The 23,508-nt window shown below is 54.6% G+C and overlaps 1 protein-coding gene across 2 annotated transcripts in view; it reads left to right on the top strand.

Moving 5' to 3' along the window:
- ETS1 (ETS proto-oncogene 1, transcription factor) overlaps positions 1-23,508 on the top strand; it is an 81,537-nt gene that overhangs the window by 38,220 nt on the left and 19,809 nt on the right. For both annotated transcript variants that reach the window (XM_074559438.1, XM_074559437.1), the window contains 3 exons: positions 18,177-18,296; positions 18,782-18,982; positions 22,264-22,341. In XM_074559438.1, the coding sequence (XP_074415539.1) occupies positions 18,177-18,296; positions 18,782-18,982; positions 22,264-22,341 (399 nt within the window). The remainder of the gene's footprint in view (positions 1-18,176; positions 18,297-18,781; positions 18,983-22,263; positions 22,342-23,508) is intronic.

Here is a 23,508-nt window from a genome sequence, read left to right as displayed (position 1 = left end):
CAGATAAGGCAGGAGAGTCTTTTCCTTTTTGCACTGTCAGCTGGTCCTTGCATGGCACACGGTGAGGGAATGGCAGGATGTAGGACAGCAAGTGTCACTGCTGTCCCTGATCCAAAGGATGCAGCTCTGGCACCCTCCAGGCTGGCCAGGCTGGCTTGGTGGAGCACCTGTGCTGGGTAGGAGTGTGCCAGGGCGCTGAGGAGGTGCACAAGGAGGGATGATCTGCTGTATTGGAGCACTGAAACTGCCCTGGAGCCAGGGCCTGGCTGTTCATTGATCCCGGGATCCCTGTGGGAATTGGGGTATTCCATAGGGGAAAGGCTGTGCCTCTGCAGCCTCAGCCCCGACTCCCCAGATTGCTTTTGGCTGGGAGCTCCTGCTGGATCCCAGTGTCTCTGCAGAGCCTCCTGGTGCAGCTCCAAGCCCCATCCCAGCAGGAGCCAGTGGCACAATCTGCAGCTGATCTGAGCAGCACAGCTGTCTCACAGCCAAAATTCAGGCCTGCAGCCCTTTCCTTGTAACCCCATGCCACAGTTATCCATCTCAGCTCTTTTGTTCCTCTTCCGTGACTAAGCTGCTCGCTGCCTGTGTTTCTTTTTTTTCCTTTCATTGTGTAGTTTATAATCTTCCAACGAGATACAGACAAAAATTTGTTTGCAGTGCTGGCCAAGAAGGCTCTTGTTTCCCTGGCACAGGGCCATGCTTACATCTCCAGTCAAAATACTGCTGGTTAAACAATAAATATTTATTGATTCTCCTACGAGCTCCTACATTTTTCCCAGGTGCAGTGGAATTTGAGGGGGGGAAGCACTTGAGTGCTGCCCATGGCAGAGCTGGGAGATGGCTCTGCAGATAACGGGCCTGGAGTGGGATCTGCTCCTGCAGAGGTGACTTTGGAAAGCTGGGCTGGGTCCTGTGCAAGCCCTGCAGAGCTGCTCTCATCTCCCCAGCCCAGCTTCCCCAGCTTTGGGGATTTGTGCCTGCAGGCTTCCCTGGCAGTGATGGGAAAATGTGGAAATCTACAGTAGCTTTATATGCTTGAACATCTCCTGGAACAGGGAGGGACAGTCTGGGATGGACACTGAGTTGGAGGCCAAGTGCACAGAGTTGGCAAAAAAAGAAATAAATCCTTGAATGGCTTGGGTTGGAAGGGACCTTAAAGCTCATCCAGTTCCCCCCCTGCCATGGCAGGGACAGCTCACACTGCTCCAGGTGGCTCAGGGCCCTGGCCAGGCTGGCCTTGGGCACTGCCAGGGTGGTTTCAGTTTGGAGTTTGGTGTGAGGGCTCAGCTGGGGTGTCTCAGTGTCTCACCCTGGCTCTGGAACCTTTCAAAGGCTGCCTGAGCCCTGCAGGGCTGAGGGGGAGGCAGAGCCCCAGGGCTGTGCTCAGAGCTGCTCTGAGGTGCTCCATCCTCCTCCTGAGGTGGTGGCTCAGAGTAGCCCTGGAAGGGTAAAGCCCTGCTCTCTCACTACCATCTCCTTCTGAACTGAAACTCTGCATTTTTATGTTGAGGTTTTGGGGTTTTTTTTCAGTCAACTGCCAAAACTCCCAGATTTGCTGCTCTGTCCCATGAACATCAGCAGCTCATGGCAGCAATGCTCCCTGTGCAGGACCAGGCAGGTGACACGTTTTTCCCTGTCCCCTGCCCTGACCTTGCAGAGTTTCCTGGCCCTGCAGGCTGTGTCCTGCTCTGGGCAGGGCAGGTGGGGCTGGTGTTTGCAGGGAGGCAGGAAGCTGCTGCAGCACAGCCCCTCCATCCCACATCTGGTTCCTGGAGCTCGTGGATAAATATAACCTGCCAGAGAAATATCACAAACACACCGAGAAACAGCCGCTTGCTTGCCCAGAGAGGAAAATCCCCTCCTTTCTGTGGCTCCCTGTGCTCTGGGAATGAGGATTGGAGTCATTGTGACAGCCCCGGTTGTGGATTGGGATGTGCAAAGTCCCAGGGCTCTGTCTGGCTCTGAACTGGGCTCTGGGGCTGGAATTCCCATTCATTCATCTCCCAGTTGCTGCTGGGCACAAAACAATACCTGCTCCAGCAATTCCCTGCTCTCCAGCTTTTTTCTTTGTGTTTAAACCTTTCCTATACAGCCAGCAGAGGCAGAGACCTCAGCTCAGGTGGCTGGGGCAGGAACCCCGGGGATATTTGGGCTGGAACAACGTCCTGGGAGTGCAGGGAGCGCTGCTGTGCTCTGGGCTGTGGCTGTGTGTAGGATATCTTCCCACTGAATCCCCTTCTGGGATGGCTGTGGGGCTGCCCTCAGCCCAGCTGAGCATCCAGAGCTTGCTAATGAACAAAATGCATTTTCTTACACGGAGGGGATTCTAAATTGGCTCCACATGGGTCCTGTAGGTTGTGGCACTTTCCCGGAGGGTGATGGCATGAGCAGGAATGTGGAATTGATGAAAGAAGCCAGACACTGAGTCAAAGCTCCCCCTCTCCCCTCGCCTGCCCCCTCTCTCTCCCCCCATCTCATCTCAAATACTTGACGTGATTCCAAGGCATTCTTCTCATGGCTGGTGGGGAGTGCAGGAGAAGCCAGCCCAGGGACTGAGCTTTTCTTTAAAAGCTTCTTTCTGAGGCTCTGGGGCCTTGCATCCCAAAAGATGTTGAGAAAAGGTTTGATGAGAGCTTGTTTTTAGGGAAACTGAGGCACAGCACTCCCATTCCACCGTTTCAGGGAGGAGAGAGCATCCTCAGCTGGGTGCTCCAGGTCTCCCTCTGCTTGCAGGATTCCTGCTCTCCACGCTCTGTGTTCCACTGCCCGGCTCCTCACCAGCAGCAGGCAGACCTTGAGCCATCCACCCCCCAGAATTCCCAGTTTGGGGGTGCTGGGACACTGGGGCAGGCTCAGCATCCCTCGGGAACCAAGGCAGGATGGGGCTGGCTGCCATTCCCTGGGATGCTGCCTCTCCTGGCATGGCCTTGCAGGATTACCCTGCTCACTCAGGGAAGCTGTCCCCACCAGCAGCAGACCCCAAAAGCTGAAGCTGGACACTGGGCAGTGCTTTGGGGTTGTTTTCTGTTGTTTACCCCCCGTTGTCAGCAGTTTTTATCACAATAATCAAGCTGTGGCTTTTTGACCCACATGAAAGTTTTTTTCAGAGGTGCCTGCATGTGTTTGTGCAAAGCCACTGAATTTTGGTCACTGCTCTGGGAGCAGAAAAGGGGATTTTTGCTTTCTTACCTTTTAGTTTTGAGCAATTGTTTACCGAAACCTGAACCCTCTGAAGAAACAACTTGCAAAAGCTGAGTAGTCCTGGCTTTTTCCACTGGAAAATTAAAAAAAGATGGAGTGGGACACGTGAAATTTGGGTCTTTTTTTTTCCCTTCTTTTTTTACCCATTATTGTTAGAAGCGGTTTGAAAATGCAATGCCAAGAGCTTTCTCTTTTCAAGTGCTTGAGGCACGTTACCCAACTGCTCCATGCCTCAGACTGCTCCGTGAGGTCAGCAAACGCAATTCCTCCTGCTCTGCAGCTGCAAATGAGGAAAAGCTCCTCTGCTCAAGCCCTGCCATCAGCCCCGGGCTGCAGAGGAGCTTGGGAGCAGCACCGGTGGCATTTCCCAAGCCCATCCTTGTCAAGGGCTGCCAGGAACTTTGGGCTTGGGGTCCAGGGCTGTGCTGGGGTCTGGGAAGGATGGGGCAGTTTCCAGGGGGAGTAGAGGGGTTTGGGAAGGCTGGGGCAGTTTCCCGTGGCAGCAGGGTTTGGCAAGGCTGGGACAGTTTCCCTTTCCAGTGGGGTTTGGGAAGGCTGGGGCAGTTTCCCTTTCCAGAGGCAGCAGCAGGGTTTGGGAAGGCTGGGGCAGTTTCCCTTTCCAGTGGGGTTCGGAAAGGCTGGGGCAGTTTCCCTTTCCAGCGGGGTTTGGGAAGGCTGGGACAGTTTCCCTTTCCAGAGGCAGCAGCAGGGTTTGGGAAGGCTGGGGCAGTTTCCAGTGGTATCTGTGGGGTTTGGGAAGGCTGGGGCAGTTTCCCTTTCCAGCAGGGTCTGGGAAGGTTGGGGCAGTTTCGCTTTCCAGCGGCAGCCGCGTGGTTTGCGATGCGGAGCTGTCCCGGTAGCCGTGGCCCGGCGGGGCCGCTCCTCGCTCGGGCTCTTTCCGTCCCTTTAAGCGGCTCCAGATTTGAATTTGGCTCCAAAGGCCGGAACATGAAAGGCCCCGGCCGTGCGCCTGTTTGCCTTCGAGCGGGATGACTCGCACCATTCCTGGTTCCAAGCAGCCGAGCGCGGAGCAGCCGGGGCCATATGGATCCTATAGAGTGACCCGAGCGCCCGGCGAGCGGCACAGCGGGACGGGAGGGATCAGGAGGGGCTGCCCGAGCTCTGTCACCCCCGGGCCGGACCCTTTCCCCCCTTCGGTGTCTTCAAGGGCTTCTGCCTTGCCTGGCTGTCGGGCTGCCCGTCCCTGGCACTCACTGAGAGCCAAAGTCCGGTTGAAAGAAATCTCAAAAATAAAAGAAGGGAAAAGGGGGATAAGACCCCGGTGGAAAGGGAACGGGGAGGAGGATGATGTGCCTTTAAGCCGCGTGTGTAAGTGCTGGCTAATCTGGTGACTAACTCCGTGCGCGGCTGCCAAGCCGGGATCCATCCCCAGCCCAAGGCTCGGGAGTCATCGGGTCCCTCCCTGCCCCATCCCGCGCCCCGCCGGGCGCCAGCCCCCCCCGGCCCCCCGCGCTCCCCATGGCAATTTATTTACTCATCTGGAGGGCACAGCCCCGGCGGTCTCTTGACTCAGCAGTCCGGGGCCGATGGGAGCTGCGGGAGCAAATTCCAGGCAAGAAATAATCTCATGACTTGTCTCGGAAAAGATTGCTCCGCAAAGATCCCCTGACGGTCACGGAGCGCTCCGTGCCGGCCCCTCCGGCAGAGCCTGACCAGGCTCCCGATTTCCCAACATCGGGCAGCCGGCCAGGGAATCCGGGGGGACTCACTGCAGCTTTCTCCCTTGGAAAAACAGGGACGGACTCGGACATAGGGGATGGCACGGGGGCCTTGGAGCCGATGCCTGTGCCCCTGGGACACAGGGAATGGGGAGCTGAAGCTGGCTGGCCAGGGCAGGGAGCCCAGAGCTTGGGGCTGTGTTGGTTTTTGGGGCATTCCTCCTTTTCTTCCCCTCCACTTTCCTGGGAGGGTTTAAGCTCTTCCTTCATCCCCAGGCAGTTTTGGTTCCTCCATCTGTGTTTTTGCCCAGGCACTGGCATCACCCCCGGGAGGGCTGGCACCGAGGATGACTTTCCAAGCACATTTTTCCTCAGGCTTTTTTCCCCCTCCTGTTGGCTCTTTTTCATCCTACATTTCTCGCATCCTGGTCTTTTTTCCCCACCTCCTCTTCATCCAGAGTAACTGGAGTTCCATCCCTCTCTGAGGGCTCTTTGGGAGGTCTGGTCCCATACCCAGTGTGGGAATGGGGTGGGATTACACCAAATTGGGAAATAAGGATCTTTGCAACCCCGCATTTTTCTGGGAGGAAAGCCCCGGGGGTGGGCAGGGCTGTTGGACTGACAGCTCCTGTGCCTCCTCCTCAGCTGGGACCAAGGCTTGGGATCACTCAGCTCCTGGGGCCATGCCAGGTCCCTGGAAGGGATCTGGTCCAGTGCACAGTGCCCTTGGAGATGAAGGGAGAGGAACCAGCCTTGGATCACTGAGGAGTCACTGCTGGAGCACCAGGAGCTTGGGGCCAAGCTCCCAAGGGAATCTCACACCCCTCAAACCACACATCCAAGTCACTGCCAGAGCTCCTCCAGCCTCCTTAGGGTTGACAGAGGATTCCTGGAGTTCCTGGCAAGGGCTCTCAGCTCCCGAGTCCCAAATGCTGCCCCCTCCACCCCCTCCTCCATTGAGTGTCTCCTAAAGAGCCTCTTGGCGTGAGCAGCCGAATTCAATCAGCCCTTTCACCATCTGCTCCAGGCACTTCTGCCGGGGAGGGCTCGGGGCCAGCCAGGCTGTAATTCCTTAATGGCTTCCGGATGCTCCGCGGGGTGGATGCGAGGCCTGGGAGCAGCTCAGCCTCTCCCCCAGCCCTCAGCGAGGTTTCCAAGCTCAGGCTTCCTCTGGGCAGATCCCAGCACCTCACATTTATCCCTGCCTGCCCTTCTCTCTTCCCAGTGAGGCCAGGAGCTGACATAATCCAGCCTGGACAGCGCTTGGCCCTGGGATGGGAGGGCTGAGCCTGATGGGGCAGCCCAGCTCCTCTTTGGCTGCTTCTCCCAGCTCACTCCCACCTTCATCTTCCCAGAGCATGGTCTGGTCCAACCCCTGCACTGGTCCCTTCCCTGGTGGGAAGTTTCCTAGAAGTAGGAGCTGGAAAAGAAGAACTTGGGGATTGGGAAAATCCTCACTCCTGTGCCTGAGGATACTGGAAACCCGGATGCTGCATGGTGTGACACACCTGGGCAAAGCCCAGGAGCCCTGTGCTCAGCCTGGGATGGAGATGATTAATCCTAGGGCTCTCCTGGAAAATCCCCTTTGTTGCTTTTCTTGTCTGCTTAAAAATTAATAAACCCGGGAGAATTGTTCCTGGGAAATTGTGAAATGAAATTACTTTGGCACCGCTGCTCCTGAGGCTGGTGTGGGCTGCAGAGCTTTGGTTCCCAGGTTTTTCCCAGGCCCTTCCTGGCCTCCACCACTGGGGGAGCTGAGCTTGGGCAGGGGACAGGGAGGTGGAATGGTGCAGGGCTGGCAGGAGCATCCAGGGATGGCCTTGTCCTGGTTCCCTCCTGGTCCCAAATGGGAAGCTGGCTCTCGTTATTCTCTCAGCAATCCCTTGGCTTTCATGGCTTCCAGCCCAGCCAGGAAAAGGCTCCTGTCCTTGTGGCTGCTGGGATCATGTGCTGCTGTGCAGGGCCTGCCTGGGGCTGGGAGGGTGTGCAGGGTGTGGGACATGAATGGTTCCCCATGGAGGGGTCAGCGGTGCCATCAGCACAGCCACAACCCCAGGAGGTGTCACTGGCTCAGGTGGCAGGGCAGAAGGAGCACCTTCTCCTCTGCTGTCCAGCAGGTTCTCCCTCCCTCCCTCCCTGGGAGATGGAGCTTGGGAAGGTGCTTGGGATGTGCAGTGGCTGCTGTGAGCTGCCCTGGAGGGGTTTCAGCTACAGGGGGCTGCTGGGTGTATTTGTGTGTGTTTGAGTGTGTGCTTGTGAGCCTGGCCAGGGACACCCTCAGAGAGGGTCATGGCACTTGTGAGGGCAAATCTCCAGGGCAGTAAATCCAGGGATGCACAGGAGCCAGTCCATAACCACAGAGGGGAATTGGATACATGTGGATCATTACCTGTCATCTTTTGGAGTTGACTGTTTGCTCTAAAGAGTTATAAATAATTTTGTTGATTAAAAATGATTGATTATTCTTGGTCTAATATTATTTAGGCACAGCAAACAGTGCTGAGATTTACCAGCTGCTCTCTGACCTCCCAACCCTGATCTGTTTGCAGAAAGTCTGTGCAATTATTTGTTTGATTTCAAAGCTAAATATCCTAATCTTCCCTCTCCGCCTTTGGAAACTGCAACCGGGCTGATAAGGGAGGGCAGCCCTGGAGTCCTGGTGTGCAGAGGGGTGAGGGGGACATGGGCACAGAGGGGTGAGGGGGGACATGGGGAGGACAGGTGAGGACAGGGCTCCTGTGAAGGAGCTCTTGGCCTCCTCCTCCTACTCTTCCTCCTCCCTGTGCCCTGCACATGCTCGGCACTGGTGAGGCCACACCTGGAGTACTGCGTCCAGTTCTGGGCCCCTCAGTTTAGGAGGGACATTGAGATGCTTGAGTCCAAAGGAGAGCAACGAGGCTGGTGAGGGGCTTGGAGCACAAGCCATATGAGGAACGACTGAGGGAGCTGGGGCTGTTCAGCCTGGAGAAAAGGAGACTCGGGGGTGACCTTATCACCCTCTTCAACTTCCTGAAGGGTGGCTGTGGTGAGCTGGGGGTCGGTCTCCTTCTCCGGGCAACAACAGACAGAACAAGAGGACACAGTCTCAAGCTGCGCCAAGGGAGATATAGACTAGAATTAAGGAGGAAGTTTTTTACAGGAAGAGTGGTCAAATACTGGAATCATCTACCCAGGGAGGTGGTGGAGTCACCATCTCTCGATGTGTTTAAAAAAAGACTGGATGTGGCACTTGGTGCCATGATCTAGTTGAGGTATTAGAACATGGGTTGGACTCGATGATCTTAAAGGTCTCTTCCAGCCTAGAAATTCTGTGATTTTGTGGGCGCAGCAGTCCCAGATGTGCAGGATGAGGAGCTGTCGCAGCTGTCGCAGCGGGGCTGGCCGGTCCCCCCGCAGCAGCCAGGGACGGTGGGAGTGGCGCTGCATTGAGCAATGCCGGCTGTGTGCTGGCGCTGCCCTGCGGGGAAGGGGTGCCCGGCGAGGCTGCGGAGGAGGGCTGGGACAGGCAGGAATCTGCAGCTGCCGAGCCGCGCAGGGCTCGCCCAGCGCCCGTCGCCCGCGGCAGCGAGCGGAGGTGACCCGGAGCTCCCTCCCTCCCTCGTCATCCTCTGATCCTCCCGCATCGCTGCCTTCCTCCGTGCTGCCAGCATCCTGAGGGACGGTCTGGCCGTCAGGAACATCCCCAGGGACCTTCCCCATTGGTGCCGCGGCAGGTCCGGCTCTCACACGCATTCCCGGAGGATGAATGGGAGCTGGTGAGCGCAGCAGAGGCTTTGATGTGGTCGGACGTATCTGGGGTTGAACATCCCCCCAGCCCCGGGCACTGCCACTGCCCTGCCATGTGCTGCCTCGTGTCTGGCGTGACTCGGCCCGGGGGCAGGGGCAGGGCCTGGACACAGAGGGATCAGTCTGAGCAGGGAAATCAAGGGAAGGCTGGGAATTCCTCGGGACAGACATTGGAAGTGCTTGGCTGAGCATCTCCGTGTCTAATCCCTTCCCAAGGCAAGGGAATTGAGGCTTCTGTTAGGATCCCCCAGCAGCAGGGACAGCTCTGGAGTCCATCAGCCTCAGAAATGTCTCGTGTCCTGGTGATGGGCAGCACAAATGATGGGGTTTTATCCAGGGCATGGAGTCATTGCACACGGATCATGGGGATTGTGGGATGAAAACATCCCGAGCTGTGAGGTCATGCGTGGCTGCTCACAAAGTGTGCTGGCACAGTTTGTTCTTCAGGAGTGTCTGAGCCGGCTCGGAGGGTTGGGATCCTTTGTGAGTGATGAAAGAGCTCAGCTTGAGTGAAGGTTCCTTGGCCTTCCTCCTGCTGCGAGGGGACAGCCCTGCCAAGAGATCTCAGCCTTCCCTTTTCACACTTCCCATCCTGACAGCATCTTCCCCACACGATGTTCTGCCAATTATCCTCAACCCGGCCTTGCTACATCCCTGCTCTCCCTTGCTGGGAGACTCTGGTGCATGGCTTGGCAGCCCCAGCCTGCAGCAGCAGCTGGAGGTGCTGGAGCTGAATCCCCTTTGTGTCTGTTCCTATTCCTGGGTGATGATGAAGGACAGGGAGATGAATATCTGCAGAAGAGTCTGAGGGTTTGTTTGGATGGATGGAGAAATGTTCCATCTGAACTGCCTGGGGAGTACCTTGGGAGCATCCCAAGGTGCCTTTGCAACCCAGGAAAAACCCATGGCAGGGTTCTGGGATGAGTTCATCCTCCTCTTGGGACAAACCCTTCAGTCCCATTCCTCCCTCATCAAAGGTGCCAGAAATGGCAACATCAGCCAGGGAGTTGAGGAGAGAGCAGCAGAACTCCTGGGCGTGGCCAGGCTGGAAGGGAATGGGAGCTCTCAGGTGGGTGTGTGTGACCCGGAGCACCATGCCCTGAGTGCTGGAGCCCAGGTGGGATTGCTCTGGTGGGCTCAGGCTGGGCTCCTGCAGCCCTGCAAGGCTCTGGGGGCACGGCTGGCACTGAGGGCTCCTCAGCCTGGGGACAGTGAGGAGCTTCAAGCAGCTTCTGCTTGTGAGCCGGTGAGCAGCTGGGCTCTGTGCCAGCAGCAGGGCACTGTCTGTGCTCATCTGTGCTCGGTGCTGAGTGCTGGGGCTTGGCAGGGGTTTTTCCCTTTTTCCCCATTGCTGTTGAGCAATCTGAGCTCTGTGGGGTGTGAGCAGCGGGACTGGGTTGGAAGGAGCATCTCCTGGAGTTGGGGCATGACCTGGGCTGGCTGGTTCCACCTGAGCTGCCTCCAGCGGGCTGGGTGTCCCTCACAGGCTTTTCCAGGGCTGGGTGTCCCTGACAGGCTTTTCCAGGGGCTGGGTGTCCCTCACAGGCTTTTCCAGGGGCTGGGTGTCCATGACAGGCTTTTCCAGGCTCGGCAGCGTGTGTGCCCTGCCCTGCCCGGGGATTAGAGCCTTTAGAGGCGCGGTTAGCAGGGATTAGGGTGATTAGGGGAAGCCTGGCTCACAGGCGATCCCAGCCTGGAGGTGAGGCGCTAATCCTGCCTGCAGAGGGACGCCGCTGCTGGGATATTCCATTGGGAAAGAGGCCGGGAAGCGATGGCTTTGCCTCCTGAGCAGGAGGGGTTTGGGCAGGTGGAGGTTCCTCCTGGCTGGCTGCAGCCTGGAGCCTCCACAGGGGTTTAATGGACCTGGACTGTGCCCTCAGGCCAGCGGGCTCAGAAAAGGCTGGTGGAAGCTGTAGGTTGTGATGCTGTTAAATTTGAAGGGGCTGCAGAGGCCATTTAAAGCTGATTCAAGAGTGACAGGGTCTGGTGCTGAGCTGCTGCTGGAGCTGAGCCACTCCAGCCTTGTAGCATCTCATCCTGGAGCTCTCGGGTGGGTTGGGTGGGGAGGGACCTTAAAGCCCATCCCATCCCATCCCATCCCAGCCCATCCCATCCCATCCCATCCCATCCCATCCCATCCCATCCCACAGGCACCTTCCCTATCCCTGTCCAGCCTGGCCTTGGACACTTCCAGGGATCCAGGGGCAGCCACAGCTGCTCTGGGCAATGCTGGTGGAACTTAATTGATGACCAGTCTTGTTTCTGATTTCTTTCATGGCTCCAACAAGTGCTGTTAAGCCGTGGCCACGTTCCCCAACCTTAGAGGTGCCTGAATCTCCCCAGGGTTTGCTTTATCCATCTGTGCTCCTTGCAGCAGCTGAAATGGGGAGGATGGGGTGAATCCTCAGCTGAGGGAAGAACCTGAGCTGCTGAAGGAAGAGGAGCTGTGGGCCCTGGCCCCGCTGAGCTGTGGGAGCTTTCCCATAGTCAGAGTGAGTGTTGACTCAGGGGCTGTGGTTTAGCTCAGCTTCAGCCCTGGCCTTTCTCTAGCACTTCATTCTCCCCACAAAAGCCAAGGACAGATCGAGCTGCCCACCAGGCTGCTCCCCTGCAAGCTCCTGGGACTCTCAAGGATGCTGCTTTCCCAAGATTGCCATCCAACACCCACGTTACAAAGCAGGGAGAGCGAGGGAGGAGAAGGAGCTGCAGCCTGAGCAGGGTGGGCTGTGACTGCAGAACCCTTTCCCTGGCCTTGGCTCCTCACAGCTGCCAAACCCAGAGCCAAACCAGCCCTCCCTCACCTGGTGCTGCTCTGTGGCCAGTTTTCCTCATGGACACAGCCAGGCCATGGCTCACAGGGCTGAACCCCAAACCCGAGGCTGAGCAGAGCATTCCAACACCTCACCCACAGCCAGACCTTCCCCTCTGGTGCTCCGAGTGCTGAGAGCCAAACCTGGGACAAAATGCTTTTATCTGCATTTAGGCAGGACAGTGCTCAGGCCCGTTTTGAGGGGAAGAGCTGGCCCCCATGGCACACCACATCTCCCTAAGAAAACTGCTGAGGGCCTGAAAAAAGCCGGCTTTGTTGGGCTTTCTGCAGTGCTAAGCACTGTGGGCTTTCGGTTTCCTCTCTTGTTTTTCTCTTGAAGTCCAGCTTTCATCTCACAGTATTTATTTTTCACTGCTTGAAGGAGGGGGAAAAAGACTTATTTTTCTTCTCTTTTTTATTTTTTTGTTGAAGAAATATATTTATTTTAAATTAAAATAGCAAATGTCTGCACCTTTTGTGCCATCCCTGCAGAGGGAAGCAGGGCCAGTCTCTGGCACGTTGCTGCAGGAAGGGGACCCAAATCTCCCCCATCTGCTCCCATCCCATCCCCAGCAAACACCCCTTGCTGTGCTTATCCCTGCTCCCCATCCAGATTTCCTTCTGGTCCCTTTTTTCCAGCTTTCTGTCCCACTTTCCCTTTCCCCCCCTGGAATCTCGCTGCCCTTTGGGTCCGAGGAGCCCTAATTGGAACAGGCCGGCTCCTCTCCTGCTTCCTGCGTGGGAGTGAGAGGCAACGCTTGTGAAAACAGTTCAAAAGTGCACACAAATTTTTGCCTAATCCTGCCTAAATAACAGGGGGCTCAGCCAGGGTTGTTTGCCCGGGTGTCCCTGCTCCATGGCGGGGGGCACCTGGGAAAGGCAGAGCTGCCCCAGGGGCTGGAGGAGCCTGGGGGTGCTGGAAACACGAGCTGGGGAAATGGGGACATGGTGGGGACGTGGTGGGGACGTGGTGGGGCCGTGGTGGGGCCGTGGTGGCTCCACGGTGCCTGGCAGCCTCGCTGGGGAGCGTGGGAAGGGTCTCAGCTCCCAGCCCCCCTCTCCCCAGCCTGCTCTGATCCTGAGAAAGGTTCTGTGCTGCTGAACCCTCCCAGCTGGGGCACGTTGGGAAATGTGTGCTGCTGCTTCCCCCAGCTCCAGCTCTGCCCTGCTCTGGATCCCGGGGAAAGCTGGGACAGAGGGGCTCAGGGAGATGACCTGGGGGTGGGCTGGGGGGGAACCATGGCCTTGGTGGGCACAGACTCACTGTGGGCACGTGGGAGGGGTGGGAGATGAACCCCTGGCACCCTCTGGGAAACTCCTGCTCCATCCTCACCCAGCAGTGGGGGGACATCCTGGAGCGTGGGCAGCTCCAGGATGGGATGGGGGCTCCAGGGGAATCTCAGCTGCCTCAGGGCTCAGGGATTGAAGTTTCTGAGGGACACAGGCACGAATTCATGGAGCCCTTGGATGCAAATGATATTGTTTGAAACTAACCTGCATTTTCCCCCCTAGTTTAATCATAGAATTTTGGAATGGTTTGGGTTGGAAGGGACCTTAAAGGCCATCTCACACCACCCCCTGCCATGGTCCAGGACACCTTCCACTGTCCCAGCTGCTCCAAGCCCTGTCCAGCCTGGCCTTGGGCACTGACTGGCACAGGGGTAGCCACAGCTGCTCTGGGCACCCTGTGCCAGGGCCTGCCCACCCTCACAGGGAAGAATTTCCTCCTGAAATCTAATCTAAGTCTAAATCTAAATGCAATCTAAATCTAAATCTAAAATCTAAATCTAAATCTCCCCTGTTTCATTTTCAAGCCTTTCCCCCTTGTCCCTGTGCCTCTGCCAAGCCACACAAGGCCTGGCATCTCCATGGCATCCTGTGCTCCAGGCCTGGGCAGGGGAGACTGAGGAGACCTTGGGTTCCTGCCCTTGGTGTCCATCCATCCATCCATCCATCCATCCATCCATCCATCCATCCATCATCCATCCATCATCCATCCATCCATCCATCCATCCATCCATCCATCCATCATCCATCCATCCATCCATCCATCCATCATCCATCCATCATCCATCCATCCACCCATCCACCCACCCATCCATCCATCATCCATCCATCCATCCATCCATCCATCCATCCATCCATCCATCATCCATCCATCCATCCATCCATCCATCCATCCATCCATCCATCATCCATCCATCCATCCATCCATCCATCCATCCATCCATCCATCCATCCATCCATCATCCATCCATCCATCCTCCATCCATCATCCATCCATCCATCCATCCATCCAGGACAGGAGGTGCTGTGGGGTCAGGTGGCTCTGCTCTGACCCTCCCCACATCCATTTCCAGTAGCTACTGGGTGAAATCCCACACAGGGCCTCACTGGGGCTCTGATGGAAACAAAAGTGAGTGGCCGAGGGGAGCTTGGAGGAGTCACTGACCCGGAGTGGAAACTGGGCTGAAAAATGGCTTTACTCCCATCCCCCTGCTCAGCCCATCCTTTTTTTTTGCCCTCTCTGCCATTTATTCTCCTTCTGCAATCAGCTGCAAATGGCTTTGGCGTGCAGAGGAGTTCTGTGCATTTGAAGGTCAAAATCCCTGAAGTTTGTAAATCCGAGTCCTTTAAAAAGATCAGATGTGTGGAAATAGTTTATACATGCAGGGCCTGGTGGGAGCAGAGTGGGAATTTGGCTGGGAGATGAACTTGGTGATCTTGGCCTCTTGGCTCCTGGTTTTCTCTCAGGCTCACAAGCCCCTGGCTGGGGGGTCTGGGCAGGTCCCCCTTGGCACAGAACCCAGCCGGGGCAATGTCAGGGTGTTTTATCCTCCTGTCTCTCTCAGTCCCATCCCCAGGGATGTCAGGGAGCTGAAGGGGCCTGGTTTGGAGAAGCCACGGAGCCTCCAGATCCCTCTTTGCCTTGGAAACCTGCAGCCGGATAAAATCTGTCCCCATGCGAGGCAAATCCTGCATCTCTGCTCTGCAGATGCTGCTGACATAACTCTCCAGGGCGACTGCAACTCCTGGCAGTTTAAAAATCAACCCAGAGCTCCCTGCCCGCTCTCCCAGGAGGGAAATCAAAGGCGGCTCTGTCGGCAGGGACGAGCACATGGCATCCCCACAGCTGGGTGCACGTGGCAGCCGTGTCAGGAGCTTTGATGGGCTCATAAAAACCTCCAGAAATCCCAGTCTGGCCCCTGCTGCTGAGCTTGCTTTTGGGATTAAAGCCCCAGCATTCCTAAACTGGGTTTAGGTGGAACAGCTGGGCCTGGTGCTGGCTCCCGCCCCAGCCCCTGCACACAGCCTGAGCTCCGTGGGCAGGGCGAAAGGAGAGGTTTTATTGGTGCAAGGTTTGATTAAAATCTTGCAAACAGGTTTCAGATGGCACTGAAAGCTGATACCGGGGCAGCAAAGTGGGGCTTGTTGCTTTTGTTCCTGAAATTCTGCTCAACTCTGACCTTTAGGCAGCCCAGACTGGAGGCGAAGGGCTGGAGGACATTGCCAGGGCTGGGTTTGCCTCCACGGGAAGGAATTTCCCTGCAGCAGCAAAGTTCATGGAGTTATAGGATTATTATAGGATATTCCAGGTTGGCAGGGATTCAAAGGGATCACTGAGTCTGAATCCTTGCCCTGCACAGAGCTGGGTGAAGCCCACCATGCTCCCTGCTCATAAACCACCCAGTTTTAAAATAAATACTGAATTATTTAAATAAATTCAGTACTCTCAAAGCAGCAGAAGCAGAATTTGGGTAAAAACTGTCCATCCACCCCATCTTTCTCAAGCCACCAGCCAAGCCTTGTCCTCAAACACATCTGCAGAATTTCACACACTGGTTTGGTTTCCCTGGGTGAGTTTTCCCCAGCTCTGGGACACTGCTGAGCCAACCAAGGCTTCTGCAGGCTCAGGGCTTTGGGGCTGCTCTGTCCTCAGCAGAAATTCAAACAAGTGGCCGCGACCTTGCAGGAAAAAGCAAATGATGTTTTAGTCCTAAATCTGCCGAGCACAACAGATTTTGCAGAAGCCTTGAAATGCACATTTGGGTTGATTTGGGTGTTTAAATAGCAACCGTCCTCTGGCTTGGTTTTTTTTTATTTGGGAACAGATTGTTTGCTTCCCTGTGACCTCTCCCTGGGAATCACTTTTAAGTCTCCCCTGTTTTGACAGGTTGTTTGTGCAGAGCTCAGCGTTCACCTTCCTAAACCGAAATCTTATCCTCCCGCTACTGAAAAATTGATTTGCTGGGTTTGTGCAAAGCCAGCCTGTGGATCCTGCACTACCAAACAGCAGGATCAGGGATGGTCCCTCACTATTGCAGAGATAAAAATACCATTTTTCACCCTGCTCTCAGTGTCTGGCCTGAGGAGCTCACCTCTACACAGGTTTTCACAGTGATTCAGTGTTAAATTGGGGTTAGAACCGTTTTCTTAGCCTGGCTCTGAGTCATCTTCCCAGGGCAGGCAGGAGCTGCTGTTGAGGCAGCAGAGGGAGCAGATTCCTGGGTGGTCCCTGTGGCCACAGAGCAGGGAGAGCAGAGCATTCAAGTGTAACTTGAGGATGAAGGGAAAGGGGCACTGAGCCACTTTCTCCCAGTGTTATCTAAGGCAGCAGATGGGGAACAGAGATAGCGATGGTGGCTGCTCATTTTCCGTGCCCTCTTCAGCCAAATCCAGTAAATAATGAAGTGTAATTTGCCAAATAGCCTTTGGATGTGGGATTTGCTTTCAAAGGTCCTGATCCTGCCACTGTGGAGGCAATCCTGGATTGTGTGCTGGGCTGAGGGCAGGAATTGTGTCCTGAGAGACTCCCTGTCAGGAATTTCACTGTTCCTACCTGAGCCAAGAGTCTGCAATCATTTCTTGAGAGCCTTGGGGACTTGGCTGGAGGATGTGCAAAGGGAAGGGGGAATTTTTGTGTTGGGGCTGAGAGGTGAAGGTGCAGAAGTGGGGACAGAGAAGTTGCTCTGTGTGGCTTGGCAGTGGAATTGAGTTGGGAGCATCCAGCAGATGATCTGGGATTACTTGCAGCATTGTCACCCTCACCCTGTGCTACAGAGCTGCATGTGGAGGTTTATCCATGGAAAACCAGGATTGTTTAGGTGGGAAAAGCCTTCCAAGATCATGAGGTCCAACCATTCCCCAGCACTGCCAGGTGACCACCAACCCATGTCCCCAAGAGCCACATCCACGGGTTTTTTAAACATTTCCAGGGGTGATGACTGCACCACTGCCCTGGAATTCTGTTGACCCAACCCCTAGATTCCCACTTGGAAAAAAACCCAGTGTTGGGTTGTTTGGCCTTTAAATGATGCCCATGAGTTTGGCTGGGGAGGAGTTGAGTGGAGCAGGAGTTCCAGACTGGGCAGCTGGGCTGGCTCTTCCCAGTGGCTGCAGCGCTGCTTCCATCCCTGACTCTGTATTTTATCAGGAAAACACCAACACTGCCTGCAACAGGCCCTCAGCAGCTTTTTGCAGGTGTAAAAGTTTATTAAATCAGGAGTTTAATGAACTTGGAGCGATGGAAAACTGTGGTGGTTGAGTTTCCACAAGACTCAGATTTTTTTTTTTTTATTTTCAATGTTGGCGTCCAGATATTCATGAGAACACCAAAGACTTTCTTTGCCCATGGTGTCATTTTTCCACTTAGTTTTCATGGAAAATTTCCACTAGGCTGCCGAGCTAAACCAATCTCAGGTGGAAGATTTTCATCTTTGCTGACCAAGGGCAGTTTTTGGGGTGGTGGTTGTTCAAAACTTTCCTTCTCCATCAAAGATGTTTTTCAGGAACACTGAAAGTACGGGAAAAAGAGCCAAACCTCTATTCAGATATTTTGCCTCAAATGGTTGCTTTTATTGTGAGACTCTTTGGCAACAAAGCTTCATCTCCTTCCAAATAAATTCGAAAAAGGGATTTAAAAAAGGAAAGGAAGAGGTTTGGTCCTTGTCAGGACTGACTCCAGGCCTGGCTCTCGGCTTGGCCCCGCTGTCCCATGGGATGGCAGCCTTGGCCATGAGTCACCCTGGCTCCTGCTATGGATGTGCCTGACGTAACTCTGGGCTAATGTGGGATTTTCCAGCTCTTTGTTTCCCTTCCCCCCTCAAAAGGGTATTCTGCCACTCCTCCATCCTGTCTCAGCCTGCTGTCAGTTTGCTTTTTCATGGACTCCTAGAATCATGGAATGGTTTGGGATGGAAGGGACCTTAAAGCCCATCCCATCTCACCTCCTGCCTTGGGCAGAGACACCTTCCACTATCCCACATTGTTCCAACCTGGCCTTGGACCCTTCCAGGGAAGGGGCAGCCACAGCTTCTCTGTGCCAGGGCCTTCCCACCCTCACAGGGAAGAATTTCCTAGAATAAAGAATTTTCTAGGATTCTTTAATTTTCTCCTTGCTTTTCTTTGCACTGGGATGACAGACTGGTAATTCAGGGATGCTTTTCTCCCTCTTTCTTGCTCACCCTGGTGTGGGACTCTGCCTTCCTCGGTGCCTGGAGCTGCTGAGCCATTTCCCAAGCTCCAGACACACCTGGAATGCTGAAGCCCAGCAGGCTGATATCTGGAAAGGCCTTGATATCATCATCCAGCAGAACATTCCAGAAGTGTAGGAACACCATGTACACCTGGCTGGCATTCCCTGACACCTTTCCCAGCCCTGTGTCCTCATGGCTGTGTTTCTCTCCTGCTTCTTTCAGACATGGAATGTGCAGATGTGCCTTTATTAACGCCCAGCAGCAAAGAAATGATGTCCCAGGCACTGAAAGCCACGTTCAGCGGCTTTGCCAAGGAGCAGCAGCGGCTGGGAATTCCCAAAGGTAAGACTTGGCTTCCCATGAACAACCACAGTACCCACAGGGGTTGTGTCCTCCTTCCAGGCTGCCCAGAATTCCCTGTCTGCCATCTCCCTTGCTGGTTTTCCTCAGGTGGTGTTGCCTTTCAAATACCACCTGAAGCTTCTTGGAAAAATGTGGACAAGTCATCTCCACTAAATAGAGAAGCAGCATGAACTCTTTAACAGAGGCTGGTGGGAGAAACCAAGAAAATTGGAGAAATGGCTGGGAGGAGGGGGTCAGAGAAGTGATGGGATGTTTAGATGTCCCAAACAAATCCAAAGCTTGTTCCTTGGATGAAACGTGTCCACATTAAGGCTGATCCAGCCTGGGCATGGTGTTCCTCACACCCTGGTGCCGTGGGCTGCCGGGGGTGAGGCTGTGGCAGTGCAGGGCAGCTGCAGCACTGTCTGTGTCCTGCTGTCCTGGGAGCGCTGCCTGAGGGTGCTCACGGCTGGATCCCTCTGCAGACCCGCAGCAGTGGACGGAGACGCACGTGCGGGACTGGGTGATGTGGGCAGTGAACGAGTTCAGCCTGAAGGAGGTGGATTTCCAGAAGTTCTGCATGAATGGAGCTGCCCTCTGTGCCCTGGGCAAGGAGTGCTTCCTGGAGCTGGCGCCTGATTTTGTGGGAGACATCCTCTGGGAACATCTGGAGATCCTGCAGAAAGGTCAGTCCTGGGGTGAACAATTCACAGCATCCCCGCCAACCTGGCTCTGGGGCTTTCCACAGACCAGGAGGTGTTCACCTTGAGCTTTAATCCCAGGAAAAACATCTTCCAAAGCCCAGCTTTTCAGCAGGATTCCAAATGGGCATCTCAATGGCAGCGGGCAAGGCGAATCCTGGCAGTGCCTCAAAGAGGCAGAGTGTTTGTGCCAGCTGCTTGGCAGGGATCCCCAGTGGGCAAGGACACTGTGCCTGCCTGGAATCCATGGTGGGATTTTCCAAAGCATTTTTCCTCAGCCTGTTCAGCTCTTGTTGTGAATTTTACAATTTCCTCCACTGGAACTGGGTACAGGAATACAGCCAAAATCCTGCCCAAATTTCCCAGTGGCGGTTGGAAGCTGCTTTGCTTTGTTCCCTGTCCCAAAAAAGGGTGTTCCATGTCCCCAAAGCCAGCATTTCTGGGAGGAGAAGCCATCTGTGCCATTCCCTGCATGACAACACCGAGGGGCATTAACTTTCAGTGACTGGGGACACACACTTTGATTTAGGGTGCTGATTTTCCATGTCTGGTTGCCCAGGAGCACTGGGATGGTTTCTATGGAGCAGGTGAGGAGCTGAGCACTTCAACCTGAGCCACAAGCAGGAGCTGCAGCACACCTGGCTCTTTTACCAGCTCCCTTCTCTGCAGAGCTCTTTGCTTTCCTGGAATGTCCCCTGTGCTGTCCTACTGACCCTGGTGGCAGGAAGGGGAGGGGGAGCGCAGTTATTCCTTCCAGGAAACCATTGACAAATGGATGTTAATTGCCCATTACTAATTTTACTGCTACCTGTGGTTTGCAGAAGGTAAACATGGCCCTTCCCGGGCTCTGGGCAGGCCAGGCTGTTTTCCTGCTCTTGGGCTCTAAATCTGCTCTGTCCCTTTTGTTTTGCATATTTTCCATGGAGTGCTTGGATCAACAGTGAGCAGTTAAACCAAACAAAGCCAAACCTTGTGTCAGCCCAATTTCTCCTTGCATTGAGCCATTGCTTGCACCTTCCCACAGCCCTTCTTCCCTGCTGTCCCTGCCCATGGCTGGGAGGTCTTCAAGGTCCTTTCCAACCCAGCCCTCCTAGGATTCTGTAATTCTGTGATGTTTTGGGCTGTGCCCACTGGAGAGGGTGAGATGTGCTGCAGGTGCTGATTGAGGCACCAGGGCTGGATTTGCACCTCCTTCCTGCAGATTCCCCACATGGAGATGGACTTGATGCTGTACATTTATGGCAGAGGGGAATCAATTTCAGACAGCACTGACACACATGGGTGTTCAGACACTGAATTGGTAGAGGAACTTCAGATAGCACTGACACGTGTGGGTATTCAGTCACAGGTGGTACAAAGGCCTGGGACAGAGAGGAGTTTTTCAAAGAAGCTGAAAATCTTTGTGCCTGCTGCAACTCTTCTTCTGAAAGGCAGAAAATGAATAAAGCTGAATTTCTGTGTCTTCACACTGTTGGTGTTGCCCTGGGAGCCCAGAAATCTCCATTGCCTGTTTGGTTTCACTGGTGACTTTGTCACTCTGGCACAAGCAGGGCCCTTGCTCCTCTGGTGGGCTCTGAGCACATTTCCAGTGAGGTATTTGTGGGTGACAAAGAGCTCCCAAAAATAACCAGATTCCCCCCAGGACTGGTTTCTCTTCTCTGTAAGTGCTGGGGCTCATCTCCAGCCCTGACCAGAGCTGGGCTGGAGCTGTACAGATAGAGCAGAGCTGTCCCTGTCCCTGTCCCTGTCATGTCTCTGCCCAGGCAGGAGGAGCTGGGGATCTCCCTCTGCACCTGGATGTGATGTGGGAAGCGATCCAGGTGTCTCCAGGCTCAGCCAGGGCTCCAGCTTGTCTCTCCATCCTCCCCACCATCATCTCTGGGGGTGTTGGTGTTTGGAATGGTTGTTAACCCCGAAATGCCTGGCTTTACCTGTGCTGCTGGCCCGGGGTCATGCTGGGACAGGCTGTGACCCCACTGTCCCCTGTGAGCACTGCCTGACTCACGTACCACAGCCTGCTCAGGCTTCAAAAACAGCACATGGGTGCCTTTTCCCTGCATGGATTTGGGTATTTTCAGGCTCACTTTTCCATAATTCTTCCTAAAATAACCTCCTCAGTTACCAGCAGTCAGCAGTGCCCTGCACTTGACTCTAAGCTCAGCCAAAGGTTCTCCCCTGCTCTGTGGTCACCCCCTGCCCCTTGGCAGACACTGTGGAGAGAGGAACAGAGCATTTCTCATTAGCCCTCTGTGTTTGTACAACCCCTCCTTTTGTTAGGGAATATTTTCCAGCCTGCAGTCCCCAGGGAGAGGGCCAAATTTAGGCTCCTGACAGGGAACGTGCGTTATCTGTGCTCAGCTCTCCAGAGCCGGGGCAGAACAAACCCAGCCTAGAGCTGCCCGGAGGCCTTGCTTTGGTTAAAGGAAAGAAAATTCCCATCCCAATATCCCTGCTCAGCATGCCACACTGGAATGAGTCAGGTGTTCATGGAAAAACTGCCCAGAATAGGGGCAGGGTGGCTTTTACGTGGGAAAGCAAATTCAGCACAGCCCAGGAGGAGCAAAGTGCTTGGAAAAAGCCACAGGAAGCAGGGAATCCATGCCTTGATGTGCTCCATGCTCTCTCCCAGTGAGTTATGCCTATGGAAAGCTGAAATTTGGCATTTTGACCATATACACATGGAGGAGTCTGTGTCAGGAGTGGGATCAGGGACAGAGAACAAAGCAGTTTGGGACATGGAATGTTCTGCCAGCACCAGGTGCTGCACAGGCTGGGAATTCACATGGATTTGGGGTTAGAGGAGCTGGCTTTGGAATGGGTCACTCACTCCCTAATGCACACCTACTGCTGGTCTAAAAATAGGGCTTTTCCAGGAAAACAACTGTCCTTGTGTAGGGAGTTTTTCCAGGAGCTCACACATGGAAGTGTGCTCAGCAAGTCCCAGGAGAAGGAGAGGTGACAAAGCCTGAGGCAAGCAAGGAAATGCTGCAGCTGGGAGCTCAGAGCCTCCTGGGGCCCTGGCTGAGAGGTTGTTGCTGTTTGGATTGGGCTGGTTTTTTTTAAGCTCATCAGGAATTCCCAAAGGACCCCACGTGCCCCAGGTTCCTGTGGGATTTCAGCTCTGGATTCATTTCTGTTGCTCAGAACGTCTCAGTTTGACCTGGGGAGGAGATTTTGGGAAGTTCAGGGCTCTGTGTGTCACAGCAAGTGTTGCACAGCTCTGTGTGCCTTCCACTGGTGACATTTCCTTCCTTTCCTCTTTGCAGAGGAGGCGAAACCGTACCCAGCCAACGGAGTGAGCACCACATACCCCGAGTCCCGCTACACCTCAGACTACTTCATTAGTAAGTCTCAATTAGCAGTGTCAATTATCACCATCACCATGCCTGGAGGCACCTTTGAGCAGAGGTTTGTCCTCACCACAGCAGGACTGCACCCTGCAAAGGGGATCTTGTGTTTCCAAGGGTTTAGGGTTGGTTTGGAAGCCTCCTGGACTTTTTGGTCGCTGTCTTGTGTGCCAACATCTGATTTCTTCAAGCACTGTTTGTTTGAAGCTGTAACTCAGCAGATTTTGGAAGCAGCCTCAGCACACCTGAGTATTGGGAATTGTAAAAAACCTGTTAAAAAAAAGGAGAGAATGGGGGGAAAGGCTGAACTCTGGATTGCCAGGGAGGAGCCTAGCAAGGAAAGGGATGAGTCTCCACCTGCACTCCTGCACTTCCCACTGCCATTGCTTTGGAGATGGTCTTTAAGGGCATTGGAAATCTGGGAGATATTTCATGAACCAGCAAAAAGCCTAAGAGGAGAGATTTGGATGAGGTGTGAGGGAAAAATCCTTCACTGTGAGGGTGGGGAGGCCCTGGCACAGGGTGCCCAGAGAGGTTGTGGACTCTCCATCCCTGGAATTGTCCCAGGCCAGGCTGGACAAGGCTTGGAGCAGCCTGGGACAGTGGGAGGTGTCCCTGCCATGGCAAGGGGGGGATTGGATGAGCTTTAAGTTCCCTTCCAATCCAAAACCTTCTGGGATTCCATGTGGGTTGGGATTCCAGGCTCTGGCATGGGGAGAGGTACCAGGACTCACCTTTCCCAACCAGCAATGAAACATTTTTACTGTGTTGTTCCTCTGCTGAGACTCCACTCCCCAGGATTTTCCAGCTTTTTCCTTGTGGCACCTGCATTGGCAGGAGTTTGCTGCAAAGCACATTGAGGACAGTCAGGGGATTCTGTGGATTGGGATTCCAGGCTCTGGCATGGGGAGAAGTGTCTGCACAAGGGATTAAAATCCACTCCCCAGAATTTTCCAGCTTTTTCCTTCTGGCAGCTGTCCTGGCAGGAGTTTGGTGCAAAGCACATTGAAGATGGTCAGGGGGTCTTATTTTGTTAAATTGCTGCATTTTCTGACCCCCTGTCTGTAGCTTCTGGAGCCCTTACCCAAAGCATTATGAAAGGGGGTATGGGGTGTCTGGAGCCCAAAGCAGTGAGGGGTTTGGGATCTTTGGAGCCCTCACCCC

The sequence above is a fragment of the Zonotrichia albicollis genome, chromosome 27, assembly GCF_047830755.1.
Source record: "Zonotrichia albicollis isolate bZonAlb1 chromosome 27, bZonAlb1.hap1, whole genome shotgun sequence".
Classification (NCBI taxonomy): Eukaryota; Metazoa; Chordata; class Aves; order Passeriformes; family Passerellidae; genus Zonotrichia; species Zonotrichia albicollis.
The sequence above is the reverse complement of the archived record's forward strand: the minus strand, read 5'-3'. Positions and strand labels throughout refer to the sequence as shown.